Source organism: Rattus norvegicus, chromosome 18, assembly GCF_021556685.1.
Source record: "Rattus norvegicus strain SHRSP/BbbUtx chromosome 18, alternate assembly SHRSP_T2T, whole genome shotgun sequence".
NCBI classification, from domain to species: Eukaryota; Metazoa; Chordata; class Mammalia; order Rodentia; family Muridae; genus Rattus; species Rattus norvegicus.
This window is the reverse complement of record NC_141551.1, coordinates 66,107,981-66,122,980: the sequence shown is the minus strand read 5'-3', so window position 1 is coordinate 66,122,980 and position 15,000 is coordinate 66,107,981. Positions and strand designations below refer to the sequence as shown.

The 15,000-nt window shown below is 41.0% G+C and overlaps 1 protein-coding gene across 9 annotated transcripts in view; it reads right to left on the bottom strand.

Moving 5' to 3' along the window:
- The window catches only part of Stard6 (StAR-related lipid transfer domain containing 6), a 29,988-nt gene extending 15,042 nt beyond the window's left edge, over positions 1-14,946 (bottom strand). For 3 of the 9 annotated variants that reach the window (XR_015642152.1, XM_087592351.1, XM_087592349.1), the window contains exons 1-8: positions 14,916-14,946; positions 14,196-14,358; positions 13,167-13,244; positions 11,356-11,449; positions 11,109-11,158; positions 6,226-6,352; positions 3,105-3,222; positions 666-759 (exon numbers count right to left, since the gene is read on the bottom strand). Coding sequence is in view for 7 of the 9 variants with exons in the window: in XM_087592351.1 (XP_087448477.1) it covers positions 666-759; positions 3,105-3,222; positions 6,226-6,352; positions 11,109-11,158; positions 11,356-11,445 (479 nt within the window). In the remaining 2 variants the exon portion in view is untranslated. 9 annotated transcript variants of the gene reach the window in all.
- Positions 14,947-15,000: the final 54 nt, after the last annotated feature.

Genomic DNA, 15,000 nt, shown 5'->3' with positions numbered 1-15,000 from the left:
TGAATCTATTTAGATTATAATTTTATCTTTTGACCACCTGTTGGCAGTACCTCAACTCTGATCTTGGCAGTTTTTATCTGACTATCCCATGGGACATCTCATTCTGTATATTATTTTTAAAGCAGGTGATCCCATGGGAATAATTCACTTAGGATAACATACTCATGGTTCATAAATATGTTTTGTGTTTTCAGGGAATTTTATTTCTTAGTTACAAATTTTAAATTTTGTTTTATAACTGTTCATGAAAATAAGGAGTACTGTATCTCCATTATTTCTCCTTCTTCTCATCTAGCTCCTCTCATATCCTCCCCGCTCCCACGACTTCTCAAATGCATGACCTCTTCTTTAATTATTACACGCACACATATAGCCAAGTACACTTCTCATCCATGCATGTTTAAGAATTCCTTTATAGTGGACAGACATAAACATTATGGAAGGTTTAGCTGTGGAAAAGCATTCGTTTGTTTCATTATGCCCAGAAACATCAAGTCTATCTTATTCTTATATTTAAGCCAAAAATATATAAAAGTTGTACTTAAAAATTGCTTTTAGGGGCAGTTTTTCTATTCTAACAAAATATATTGGTACATATTTCTATTGGTGAGTGAGGTAAATCAGATGTGAAAAATCTCATTAAAATGAATAAAAATAACACTTACTCCTTGAGAGGGGAGCACACATAGCCGGAGGGATGGTTATAGCCACGGATATAATGTGACGTGGGAGGGTATCCTGGGAACTCCACACTCCTAGCTGTGATTTAAAATGTTGAAGTGAGACCCAATCACAAAGCAAACAATGTTATTTCTAGAAGGATAATCTTAAGACATGTGACAGCATTGGCTTCAATGTTAATACTGGTTTCCCAGTGTGCATGTATCTGAACCAGTATTCCTAAAGATACTTGTGTACTTTTTTACAAGGAAAACTCTTTCAAAGTATCGCTTCATTCCTTTCTGAGGTTTGGAACAAAAGAGCAAAGCTGAGAGAGAGAGATTGTATTATTAATGAGTCAGGGGCTCACTGGCTGCCGTTAATACTGTTATTCTCCACAGAATAGCTCACTACTCAGACACGTTAAATGCCCTCTTCTGTTAATTCCATGTGCTAATTTCATAGGGTAATTAAAACTTAGAGAATTTGCCTCAGTAATTAATTATGCTGCAAGATATATATGCTGCACTGAAAAGAGGGAGGTGATCGTGATTATGCTGATGATAATTATATATTTTCTAAAAATAGTTTGAGAGCATATGTCAGATCAGAGAATATAGGTTTTCCTGAAAGTTCATAACAAAGTCTGTGGGAAAGGCAGTGAAGCCCCGGTGCAGAGGGCGAGGAGCTAGACAAATGTTCCAGTGTGAACCACTTTCTAAACAGAGCCTCGTATGCTGGCATGATGGTGCCTGGAGGGCCAATAAAGTAGTTTTCCTTTTAAAACATGGAGATTATAATTCTATTTCTTTTTGAAAAACCTTAACAGTATACCAGAAAGCAGGACTCGTTGATGAGGCATGATTTTGACAACCAGAAAGACAGGACTTTAAAATTCAGTAGCTTGTTAGAAATGTCAATCAATGTTTTCACTGCTTAATTTCTGGAACTTAAGATTTATTTTTGGTGAGATTCCACATGCAAAGTCTCTACTTCAAAGCAAGGTGCAGAGTGAGCTTTAAAAACACTAAGAAAACTGACTAGTCATTGAAAATTTATTCCCTGGGAATGTCTGATAGAAAATTTAGCTTTGTTGCTTCAAAAACAGAATTATTATTTCTAGTTGCTAGTTTAAGCTTATATCATGCTTTATTATTTTTTGAGACAGGACAGAATCTCAATATGTAGTCCTGGTTGGTTTGGAACTCACTATGTAGACAACACTGGCCTCAAGTTCATAGAGCTCCACCTGTCTCTGCCTCCTAAGTGCTGGGACCAAAGGCAGGCTCAATCATGCCGGAGCTGACATACTGCTCATTTATTTTCCTATTTTCCTATGCTAGGATAGGGCCTAGCCTCACTCAGGTGACTCTGATAGAACTGACACAGCTAAAATCGCAGCTGCTATTTTACCTCCTTTTTGACTAGTAATAAAAGCCTAGAATGGCTTGCTTTCAGAATACAGAAAACTATAGATCTACAATTCTGAAAAGGCAAAAATGTGTACAGTAGGCTCTGAAAGCATTCTATATGCTGTAACTCTGAGAACAACAGTTAAAACATGTATATACTGAGAGCATCCATCTTCAGTGATCTCCGTGAGACTTGGAGAACTGGCTTTGAGTTAGAAGGCTGAGAAATTTTGTCTGTGAAACAGACTACTGGAGGCATTCCATATTAAGATATTGCATCCCATGGCAAGTAATAAAGCAGTTTCACTGTCTATCTCTGAGTAGCTTACAGGAGAGGAAACATTCTGATAGAAATTATAAGGTGGAATCAAATTCAAGAGGGAAACTGGGACCTTCGCCACTATCCTGCCAAAGTACTCTTAGTGATCCTAAGCTTTCGGAGTCCGAACTGATGGGGTGAGGAAGTTTTGGGTCAATAACACAAGTTGGCAAACGATACGTTTGCATGTCACAGAGTCGTATTACTGCAGAGAGGTGCAGGGTTAGATCAAGACTTGAACTCCCTAGAGAAGATATAGTAATAGTACATTTAAGGAGTGACCGATCCAGCACTATTCATTCAGTATTTTCATATTTTACACTTAGTACTGTAAGAATTAATATATACATGCCTATTTTCAACAAGCCAAGTATAAAGTCATATATAAAAGCTAGTTTTGTTTTATAGGATTACAAATGTATACACTGACGTTTTAGCTTACAGTCATCTATCTCTATTGAGTTCACGGTTCATACTGCAAATGTGGAGGGGGAACTTTCTAAACAGCACCTCATGTGTTAGGCACAATACCTGGCCTGTGTATAGGACACAAGCTTTTTGGTTGCACTGAATAAACAAACAAACAACTAACAAACAAACAAAAAAGAATTGAAAATACAGTTTCTTCTAAACTGTTAACATTAATAATTAAAGGCAAAAAATTTTAATGATACATAGTAATTCTAAAACACGGGCAAAATGTTTCAACTTACTACTGATAATGTCCATATTCCCGTCCTGGTGCTTGATGTGTACTAAGTCGATAAAGTCTCTCGGGGAAATTGAGCCCATGGCAAAACTCTGTGTGATGGTGTGGCATATAAGTGTATCCTGCGACAAATCAAATCATAAAGATTGCAAGAATTACTTAGTGTGAATGATTGATTGCTCCCCAAAGAACGTCACCATGTATGAGTAGCCTGCCTTTAGAAAATAAAATCAAGATTTAAAAAAAGTGTAGGGGCTGGGGATTTAGCTCAGTGGTAGAGCGCTTACCTAGGAAGCGCAAGGCCCTGGGTTCGGTCCCCAGCTCCGAAAAAAAGAACCAAAAAAAAAAAAAATAAATAAAGTGTTAAGCCAGCATCACCAAGTCAGCCTGCATTTTTAGTGGTGGAGAAGGTTAGAGCCACAATGGTGAAAGCACAACATTCAGCAAGGAATAAAATGACCATTTATTCTATTTGTAGATGGGGAAGACAAGGCCCATGAGATGGAATCATACGCACAGCTAGAAAGTAGTTTAGAATTAGAACCCAAGTTTTCTGCTTTCCATACAGCCCTCTTTTGTCTATGTTAGGTAGGTAAAATACCTAGTCGATACTTAACCCTTTGAGTGATTTCAACTCTCTGCTGGCCTGTGTTGCAAGACAGACTTTTCCTGGAGAGAGATCATTATCGGTCTGCTCATTCCAGAAAGGGAACCCATGGTAGTCCAGTATAAGGATACAGCAAAAGTGCAATTTGATGAACCAATGAGTTTTATTAGGGTTACTTCCAGGAATATGGGCGAGGCCACTTACTTACTGGAGCAGAAATGACTCAAAGACAGCTGCACTGCCAAAGCCACCCCATCATGAGTAACAGCTCAGAAGAGCGGAGCCTGGAGCTCCCTGCAGGGTCTGCGGGGAGCTCAGAGTGTGAGAGTGTCCTTTTCAGGTAGCTCAGTTTATCTGAACCTCTTCCAGGCAGCTCAGCTGGTCCTTGTTTCCTCACAGTCGTCGGGCAGTTCTCTGCTTATCTGAGTGACTCTCAGCAGTCTTTCCTAGTCACATCCTTATAAGGAGGAGCCTAGTTAACCTGGTGAGTTTCAAGACTTCTTATAGAACTACCTTTGCATGTAACTTTTTTTTCCCATCCTGTTGAATACACCTTCCTCCCTCCACTGTGTACTTAATGCTTTAATTATGATACTAAAGGGAATGTTTCTTTTCTGGTTCTATTTAGTGTTCTATATGCCTCTTGAATTTGATAGCCATCTCTTTACTTAGACTTGGGACATTTTCTTCTATGACTTCATTGAAAGTATTTTCTAGGCCTTTGACATGGACTTCTCCTATTGAGCCCATAATTTGAAGGAGACTTCAAACACTCCATTTACACTTAAAAATTATGCTTTAACTGAGTGATTCAACTTTTCTACCTTATCCTCAAGCTGTGCTCTTCTGTCTTCTGTATGATGCAGCCTATTTTTTTTATTGAGTTTTCATTTGACTTTGAGTCTTCACTTTCAGTCTCATATCGTCATGATTTTGCTTTATTGAAATTTATTTTATTATCCTGAATTGACTTTTGTTTTAATCAGATGTTTGTTTTCTTGAACTTCACTGAAGAGTTGTTTCTGTCTTTACATCCTTCCTGGTGTTTCTATCCTTATTGAATGCTTTTGAAATGTTGTTTTTGTTGTTTGCACTAGGAACCATTACTACAAGATTGGGGATCTGTAGACAAGTCATAGTTTTGTTTTTCATCTTGCTTGACTATTTACAGTAGGATTGCAAATATTTTAAAGTATGGAATATATAATGAGCTTGCATGTCGTGCCTAAATAGAAGCCACAACAATGTTCTGTTTGGATTTTAGTGTGTGTCTTGCCATAAAATCTCTTTGTTGTGTGTTACTGCATATACAGGCTAGCTGGTCCATGAATTCTGGGACTTCTCATTTTTCATCTACCCTGTGGGAATGCAGGGGTTACCGCTGCTACTTTGCCAACCCCCGCCCCCACCCTGTAACACGGGTTCTTGGAACTCTTACCTATAGCGGCATGGCTATCACCCGTGAGGCTACCTCTCCAGTCTCTGTCTTTAAGTTTCAGCAGTACCTGCTGTTTCTCCTGAAGTCCAATGGCTCACAGCATCACGTACAGGCCTATCCACAAACCAAACTCTGCCTGGATGCTTGTGGTCTCAGCATCAAGGAGCAGGAGAGTCTTCAGCTCCAGGCCAGTATGGGCAGTGGAGTGAGCACTGGGACCATGTGGACTTCCTCAAAAACAAACTAGCAACAAGTCCCCCACAGCCATGGCTGGAGAGACAGTTCAGTGAGTAATAGCACATAGTGCCTCTGCAGGGGACCTAAGTTCCGGTCCCAGAACCCTTCTCAGACAGCCCACAATGACAGTAACTACAGCTCCATGGGGATGCTCTGCCTCTGGCCTATTGAGCAGATGCACTGGTGTGCACACCATTCTCCCCATATAATTTTTGACTCCTTTCAACCAGGTGTGTTTAAATTTGTTTCCATGTAATACAGGTGGACAGACAGCTAGGTTTAATTCCCCCATGGCATAAGTACATAGCAACAGGAGACTACCATATTAGGAATGGGAGACTTATTTAACAATAGAGCAAAGCTAATTGCTATCGAACTTGACTATGAAAATGGGTATTTTAAGGCTTCTATATTTCAGATGGGTGTAGTGGTCCATGCTTAAAAGTCTATCATTCAGAAAACAAAGGTTGACAGGAGCCTGGCCAACTAGGTGAGATGTGGCTCAAACTACTTTTTAATGGAAGCAGTGGTATACGTTGTGTGGGGCTGTTCAGTGAGAGAGTTTGCTGAGCAAGGAACGGTCCTTGGCTCGGTCCCCAACACTACCATTGAAAAAGAAAAATAGCTAATTTATATGATTAAAACATACTGACGGGGCTGGGGATTTAGCTCAGTGGTAGAGCGCTTACCTAGGAAGCGCAAGGTCCTGGGTTCGGTCCCCAGCTCCGGAAAAAAAAAACAACAACAACAAAACATACTGACAACTAAACAGTTTTCAATAAGCTCAGACATCGAAATACAGTAATGTAGGAAACAATGATTTACTTTTAAATAGCAAATTACCGAATCAATCTTGTGTATCATGTTGAATGCTTTCAAAGATTTATCCCATGAAACTCTGTGTTCAGATTTGTAGAGGAAATCAGAGAGGTGAGCTGGTAATTCTGGAATTACTCCTTCAATACGGTATCTATGGTTATCAAAGTAAAGAAAATTTAAACATTTAGCTTAAGCAGAAAATATACTGGTACTGAAATTAAAAATAGCAAAGAACAGTAAAGCAATTGAGTATCCCATATCTAAAATGCTTGGGATCAAAATGCTTTTTATTTTGGATTCTTTTGAGTATATGTATGCATATTCTTTTGAGAATATATATACAGACCTTGCTTATGAGACCTACGTCTAAGCACAAAATTCATTTGTATTTCAAGATCTTTATATACATATATTAATAGGAATTTTATATAACATTTTACAATTTTATTCAATACACAATATTGAGTGGGAACTAGCGTAGCTTATTTAAATAAACATTTCAGTCATCATTTCAAAGTTTACTTTTATAGTCAGGCAGGCCTGGTGACACAGGCCTGTAATCTCAGCTGGTTGTGGGGCTGAGCAGTCAGGAGAATTGAATCATGATATATAATTTCTGTCTAGGCCAGAAGGTGAGTTCCAGACCAGACTGGGCAATTTAGTGCAATCTTATTTCAAAAAGTATAAAGATAGTTTTGGGATATAGCTGAATGGAAGAAAACCTTCCCAGCACATGTTAGGCTGGTATGTCTGGGCTGTCATTAAATTTCTATAGATAATAACTTTTAAATTTTGTGCGTTCTTATCTACCAAGGAATTAAGGTATCAGAGAAAACAGCATGGTAAGCCAGCATGAAATGTTAAATGAGAAAACGTAGACTCTGGTAGATACTTTCTCTGGATGACTTGTCTCAGTTATTCAACTCACACGCTGGATGCTTTTAGGATTCAGGAGAAACAACTGATAACACAAGTAGCCTTTGAAACTTCTAGAAGTTTCCATTTCACTATTGCAAGATCATCACCTATGTAAGTCTGAACTCACCTGAGCCGGGAAGGAGTAGTGCTATTTATATTGTATCTAATTGTAAATTGTGCAATTGTAAAATGTGTTTGTACATTGTAGGAGTGAATTTTTGTTTGCTTGATGTAATGGCTGACATAGCATTAAAGGAATGCATTGTTAAGGGCAGGAAGGAAAGGGGTTCTAAGCACAGATGTGCCTTCTGATGCATAAAACCAAGTCCTCAAAAAACTAACCACTTTATGGGCAACAAATTAGTAACAAAAAGCACAAATCCTAGTACAATATATAGATTACCTTTTTATATTGCAGTTACATTTAACTTTGTTTGGAAACCAATATAGCTAAAGCTCGTATATTCACTAAATAAATATCTACCGTGTGTCTATATGACGGGCAGGGCTCTGGTGTAGGGTCTACCACAAAACACAAGGGTGACTTATTTCTAGTTTCCTTCCTATTCAAGTTCCTGTTCATACCACTTCACATTCTAATAAGACATATGTAATGAGTTAAAAAATAAATTCCATGTAGTGTCACCTGTGAAGGTTACAAGAGCAGAATAGTTAAACAGGGACTGAGTGTGTGCAGGGAAGACATTTAGCCTGGTGGGTGGGAAGGTCACTGTGAAGAAGCCACTGTGCAGCTGGGAGCCTGATGATCCGAGCTGACGCTAGCTTTGGAGAGAGATGGGGAAGTATGCCAAGCAAACAAGGATTATGAGGACCTGCAGGTTCGGTGCAGGGCATTTGATGACAGACCGCTTGTGGATAACACAGGGAAAAAGAGCATGAGGTGATAGGTATGAGGTCACAATCAAAAGTTTGGATCTTATTTTAGAAGTGAAAGAAATCCTTTAAAGGATCTATCCAGGGAGTGACAAAAGCGGGATCATATTTTAAGACGTCACTTTGGGCACTGGGTGAACAGTGCGATGTAGCTGAGAAGAAATGACAAGCAGGAATCATTCACATATTCCGCTGAGAGATGCTGGCGACAGCAGGGTAACGGCGAGGAGCTAAGAAACCCCGACCACTGTCTCTGTGCATGTTTGGTCACTCGGGGTGTCTATATGGATCCAAGCTTAATACCAATGACCCTTCTCTAATCTGTTCTAGAAATACAGTATTACTAAAACCAAAGTCAGTGAGTGGCCCTGTCCTCGTGACTGTAGAGGAAAGGACAGTACACTCACTGGGCAGTGCTGCACCTCGATGACCACATCAGGCTGCACCAGCAGAGCTCAGGGAAGTGGCAGATCTGAAAGGGAGGCCCACAATCCTCCTCCCTTGCTACAGTCCACAGTAGACAGCGATAAACCGAGGCACCAGGCGAACACTGAGTGCAAGAGGCAACTAGAAATCACCCCTGAAATTCTCTAGCAGATGTCAAGGGCTCGGCAGCCCAGGGTCACTGCTCAAACAAACAAACAAAAACCTAATCAAAAAAACAATGCAGAGAATGAATCATCATACAAGTTGGTTTTTTGGAAAGAGTAAAATTGACCAACTCTTAGCCAAACTAACCAAAAGAGTAATAAAATCTAAATTAGTAAAATTAATCAAAATAAATACTTGAAAAGAGAAAGCCTTTTAAATAAATGGTGTTGGAAACGCAGAACATAAGCCTACAGAAGAATGAAATTGGGTCTGTATCTGTCACCTTACACACAAGTCAATTCAAACTAGATCAAAAGGACAAGAAACACTGAAAGTGGTCAAGGAAAACACTCCAGCACACAGAGACAGGAAACAAACTTCTGAACGGACCCCTAACAGCATAGCAGATAGCTGTAAGAGCTGACACGCAATGAGAAAGTTTCTGCACAGTAATGGAAACCAACTGGGTAAACAGCAGCCCACGAGTGAGAATCTTGGCTAGCTATACTTCAAACTGTTAATACCCAGGCTCTGTAAAAAACTGAAAAATTAAACACCGAAACCTTCCGTGCCACTCAATAAACAAGCCAACAAACGGAGCAGACATCCTTCCCAGGAAGGAACACAAATGGAGGGTAAACGAGGTGAGCTGTGGAACTGTGCGGTGCTCTGGGCACTAGAGAGCCGCCAGAAGCTCCCAACTGTGTGAGAACGAGGCTACTCTTTGTCCACCGCCCTTTCACGTCCTACGCTGGAACCCGACCCAGCCCCCACTCTCCACTGCTGTGCTCCTTAGCTCTGTCAGTTCAGTAGGCCTCGCAGCTGGGCAACACTGCCACCTACTGGTTGGACCCTTTTCTATCCCTTCCTCTTTCTCTTGGGCCTTTCTCTTTTTCTGTTCCCACTCTTACTGTGACTTCTCCTAAAGTGCAGAGGCTGGCCTGGTTTGCCATTTCTGGGTGGAGATTCCCCACGCTCCACACTATTTTTCCTTTATTTTAATTATTCCCTCTCCTGTGTGCAGCCATTTAACCACCCACCTGACACCTGACGACTGTCCCCGGTCTCCTTGTGACTGATTATTTCTTTCTTCTCTCCCTTCCCATGGATGTTAACATATTAGTATACACGGTTCTATCGGGGCCCTTAGACTCCGCAAATCAATCAATATTTAACAAGGGTAGTTTTTCTAGTCTGTTTTCGGAGTGGTCTAACAATCGGATAGTGACGTGTGCTGCAGATAATAATGTCAAATAAAACTGTCACTATGAAATGTGAAAGAAAAGTTTTCTATGACAAAAGCAGGCTGCAGGAAGGCTGCTGCCCACAGGCCACAGCAGCCTGGGTCTTCCTGTATCACGTACTCAGGACAACCCCCACTGCCGTGCCTACATACCAACCTGATCTAGGAAACCCTTCACTAAGACTCTTCCTAGATCCTACTTTGTGCCAAGCTAAACATTAGAAAGGTTTTATTACTCGGGCATGCCTGAGCTTAAATATACCTCTACACATACACATTTATTTTTATGAAGTGCCACTATTAGGTTCCTTTGTTGCTTAGACAACAAAAGAAATAATTACTTTCTTGGTACATATTAAAATGAATAAGAGAAACTCACTCCATCCTTAAGTATTAATTTTTTTTTTAAAAACTGGCACACAGGAGGCTATAGCATGAAAGGCTTAGTGAGACCAATTGCCAAAAACAACAACCAACTCACAGAAATTGGGATGCGCACACAAACAACAACCACGCAAACCACCCGACAGCCAGATGTGCGAAGACAAACAACAACCACAAAAACCACCCCGACAGCCAGATGTGCTAAGTAGGGGTCTTCAAAGGGGCAGTTTCTACAAATTTGGTCATGGTTTTCTCAATAATCCAGTGACCCAAGGGAACAGTTGTGAACTCCTAAAATCAAAACAAGAAAAAGACAAAAATGCTTAAAATATGTCAGGACATTGATTCACTTTACAAACACATTCTAATTGTGTTTGAAACAGTCTGATCCACAAAAACCACGCTTGCTTAAAGCAATTTATAGGAAAAGAGTGAGTAAGAGAAAAAAAATGACGGGGAAAATATCTTTGGTGGTTTGAGAGAAAAGCGAAGGATTCCAAACATCATCAAAATGTTACTGTTGGCAAGGAATGTCAGTTTGCTTGTGCAGAACTTTTCTGTCCAAGGGAATCAGAAGGACATCGCTTTGCACACATATCCATAGTTTTCTGGTGTTAGGGGTGGATCTAGGGTCGTGTGCAGTCCAGTGAAGTGCTCCACACCAAAAGTAAATCTGCAGAAAGGAATTAACTCTGACTGTACTCATGTCTGGAAGTTTGCACAACACCCAATCACTCTACTCTAGGAAAGCCCATGGTTCCATGCACCATGTCTTGCTTAGTAGCAAATGGTTGGTGCTACTTAGTGAACTTAACTTCCAGATTTGCTAATGGCACTGAATTTCAAACAATGACTGTAAATGGGAAAATGTACTCACAGGTTTCCTTGGAATAGTTTAGAGGCCTTGCTGGAAACAGTTACCTTTTTCTCAAAGGGGAAATAAAAATCCAGAAATAAATTAACTGTCAGACACAGAAAACAAGAAAACCCCAAAACAAAACAAAAGGAAAACTATGTTTTTCTGGCTTAAAAAAAAAAAGAAAGAAAGAACATTATTTTAAAACATCTTTACAGTAAACTTTCCCCTGAAAAAATAAACTCTTGAGAAATATTTGTTTTCTTACTGAAGTTTTAACGACTTTCCAGCCAGACAGGTCTTGATTGTAAGCTAAAACTTGTTCAGCAGATTGTTGGGCGATTGCCTTATAGTCCATCTACCTGTGGAAATTTAACAAGGATTGTAACACATGATTTCGCAAACAAAAGGGTTCCGTGCTGCACAGCAGGTCTTGAACTCATGAACTGAAGCCATTCTTCCGCCTAGTCTGTGGAGCGGTTGGTACTACAGGTGTGCAATATTACACTTCGATACTTTCTCTTTTACACCATCTGTCATTTAGCATAATCATTATTTGATCACTTGCACTCACAAACCTCTTTCTTCAAATGAGAAAGTGTGTAAGCATTTAGAAAGCCAGATTTTGAAATCAGGGGCCTGGGTGAAGTCTGATCCCTGCCCTGTGTGAAGCATGCTATGTAATGTTTCCCTTTCTTCTTGATATAAAACTAGAATATTCCCAACATCCTGTGGAGTCAAAGTGTTAACTAAAGCCTCCAATGGGTTAACTAAGGTCCCAGGGCATGGCAGGTTCTAGTTTCCCAAAAGCCATTAGTTATTTCTAACGAGCTTTCCCCTATGATGTGACACTCTTCTATCATGTGCTCTTGGTATTAACCTTGAGTGGCTGAGGCCACATATGGCTTTCTCTCCAAGCATGCTCCTGTCAGCTGTCCTGTCCACTCAGGCACAACCATAACAATCTCCTGGATTTTCCTCACATACCAGCAAGAACCACCCTATCTCAAGGTCTCTGTCCTTACTCTTCTTTTCCTTGGAAAATCCACGATAGATTATGTTTCACTGAATCCTTTGCTTAAATGTCAACCATTCAGACAAGATCATATTCAAAGCAATTTGGTTTGGAGACATTTACTAAATCTTTCCTTGCTGCTAAGTACTACAAATGACTGTTTTCCTTCCTCCGCACTCACAGACTGAAACTGGGTCGTGATTAAGTCATGAGGGCACAGACCTCATGGATGAGACTGGTGTCTTTATAAGAGACTGTAGGCAGCTTGTTTGTCCCCTCTGCCCTGAGAACACAGCCATAAAAGCAGTCTATATTCCAGAAAAGTGCACTGACCAGAAACCAAACATTATGGCACGCAGGTCAGACTTATGGCCTCCACAATTGCAAAAAAAGGAAATGTTTGCTCTTTATAAACCACATAGTCCATGGTAATATGTAGTAGTACCTCAAGGCGACCGAGTGCTCTAGTAAGTATAGCAAAACAAAACAAAATGAAATCCTGTGTCTGTTGGGGCTGTGTTCTGACGAGGCCTGGGGTATCACGGTTCTTCAGTCCGTCACCCACTTTCAGTTACAGGAAGCTGAACAGATGCTACAAAGAACACGGTAACATCTGGACCAAACTCAGACTCTGACGCTGCCAGTTGGTGAGTGCTTAGGCTCTGAACTTCAACTTCCCACGTTTCTAGGAAGGAGATAATGATACTCATGTGTGTGTGTGTGTGGGGGGGGGGTCCACAAAGGTTATCAGAGTTATTATATGCAAACATGCTTGAAGCAGTGAGTGGTTTTGTTCAAGGTGGTCAGTACAGTGAGTTTCTTATAATTAACTGTCATAACCATCCCTAAAATGTTCTTCAAATAACTGGCCCCTAAGCACCTTAACACATCTTAAGAATGAATATCGCAATGTTTGGAAATCCTTAGCTCTCTCCTAACAAATTTACATTCTCTTCCTTGGCTTTCCAGAAAGGCATGATAACTAGGTGATACCTTTTATGTTGGAAAAACCACAGTACAATATCATAGACTCCTCTTTCCTATAAAAGTCCTGGTTTCTTTACCTTTCTCAAATCTAGTCCAGAATTTTAGTGCCCATTGTTACTGGTCTCCAAATCCTGGAGATCTCCATCTCTGTTAACCTGTAAGGGAGTAAAGTGGAAGTCGAATTATTTTGATCCACGAGATTTAGGTCAGCATATTTTATCAATTCTTTTACATTTCTTCCACTAACACTTTATATCTTTATTAAAAAACATACGTCTAAGGTAGAAGGAATGGGTACGCCTTACTGTTCTATTGCTGTGATAATATACCATGATCACGGTCACTTATTAAAGAAACTGTTTCAGAGGATTGGAGTCCATCATGCCAGGGCAAACGCATGGTAGCAAGAACTGAGAGCTTACATCTTGATTTGCAAGTTGGAGGCACAGGAAGTCGCACAAGCCTTTTCATGCCTCAAAATCCATTCCTGCGGGACATACCTGCTCTATCAAGGCCACACCTCCTAATACTTCCCAAGTAGTTTCACCAACTGGACAGCAAGTATTTAAACACTTGAGCCTACGGGGCCATTCTTACTGAAACCATTACTGGGTAGGTAAAAAACTGCCCCCTCCCAGTATGAAGATTGAATTCATCATCTGAGCAAGTATTCTACCATTGAGCTACATCCCAAAGCCAAGAAACATTTAAAAGTAGAGGTTAAAAAGATACCTAGATGGAGCTTAGGCTTTTAAAGAAAATTTTAGGGTTTTTGTTTTGTTTTGAAGGTCATGCCATAAACCTTGTTTGGCTGGTCTCCAACATGGGTCTCTCCTAGCATAAGAGGGTTTTACTTATCACCGATTTACCTAACACTGATCTAGAAATCTCACACTTACTGGTGTTTATCTCTAGCTGTAAGTTTCTGCGTGGGTTGTCTAACGATTTTAGAACCATTTCGCATTCCACAGTAGATGTGTTTAATGAACTACTGAACTGTGTTTTATAGCACCTGCCAGTTTTGATAAGAACATCGGGAAGGTAAAGTTTAGAAGGCTAGAGAGAGTACGAAGATACAGGAGGCAGCGAAGTCGTGGTTCTATTACCTGATGATGCAACATTGGATGAACTAGAATGTATTCAGATGAAAGCCAAGGGTGTCTTCAGCCATTGGGTCAGTGGAAGCCAGACCATTGTTGAGATGGCACCTTCTTTTGACAAAGCACTTGGTTGCAACTTGATTTTTCCCACTTCATATCCGGCCCCAGCCTGGTAGACAGGGTCACACAAGTTAGTGATCTTTAAGTTTGTATGATTTCCTGCTTTCTGAGCTGCCTCACTGGATTCCCCAATGCGTGTTGGCTCACGGGCCGTTCTTTCCTGGGAATCAAGGTTCCCCAGGAGTTTGTTAAATCCCATCACAGGTCAACCGACTTCCTTCCCAAGTCCTGAACCTGCAGTGGGTGGGAGGCCAGGAGGGTCAGGGATCTGGGGCGGGATGGAGATGGCACGGAGGTGAGCAGTTTGACCCTGGCTGAATTGGTACCTAGCTGGGATTGGGGGTTAGGGTTGGGGGGGGGGCGTGCTCTGAAGTCGCGCAAAGTTCACCGAGAAGGACTTGGGCTGTGGATGTGGCTCTGAGAAGGGTCCCGCCTCTGAGGGTGCCTCCAACTCTTCTATCGCACAGTTCCCTCCCACAGCCCGGGAAGCCCAGCCTGCCAATAGAGCCGGGAAGAGAAGTGGCCTGGATGAGGACAGCATGGGTCACGGATAGAGTCTAGAACCTTCCCACCCGACCCAGAGGAAAGACAAGAAAGAAACCCCACCTCCCCCGAGGACGGCGACCTAACGCCCCTCAACGCCCTTTGACCTCTGAACTCTTCGCGGGGCTCTCGAGACCCCCCCCGCCCC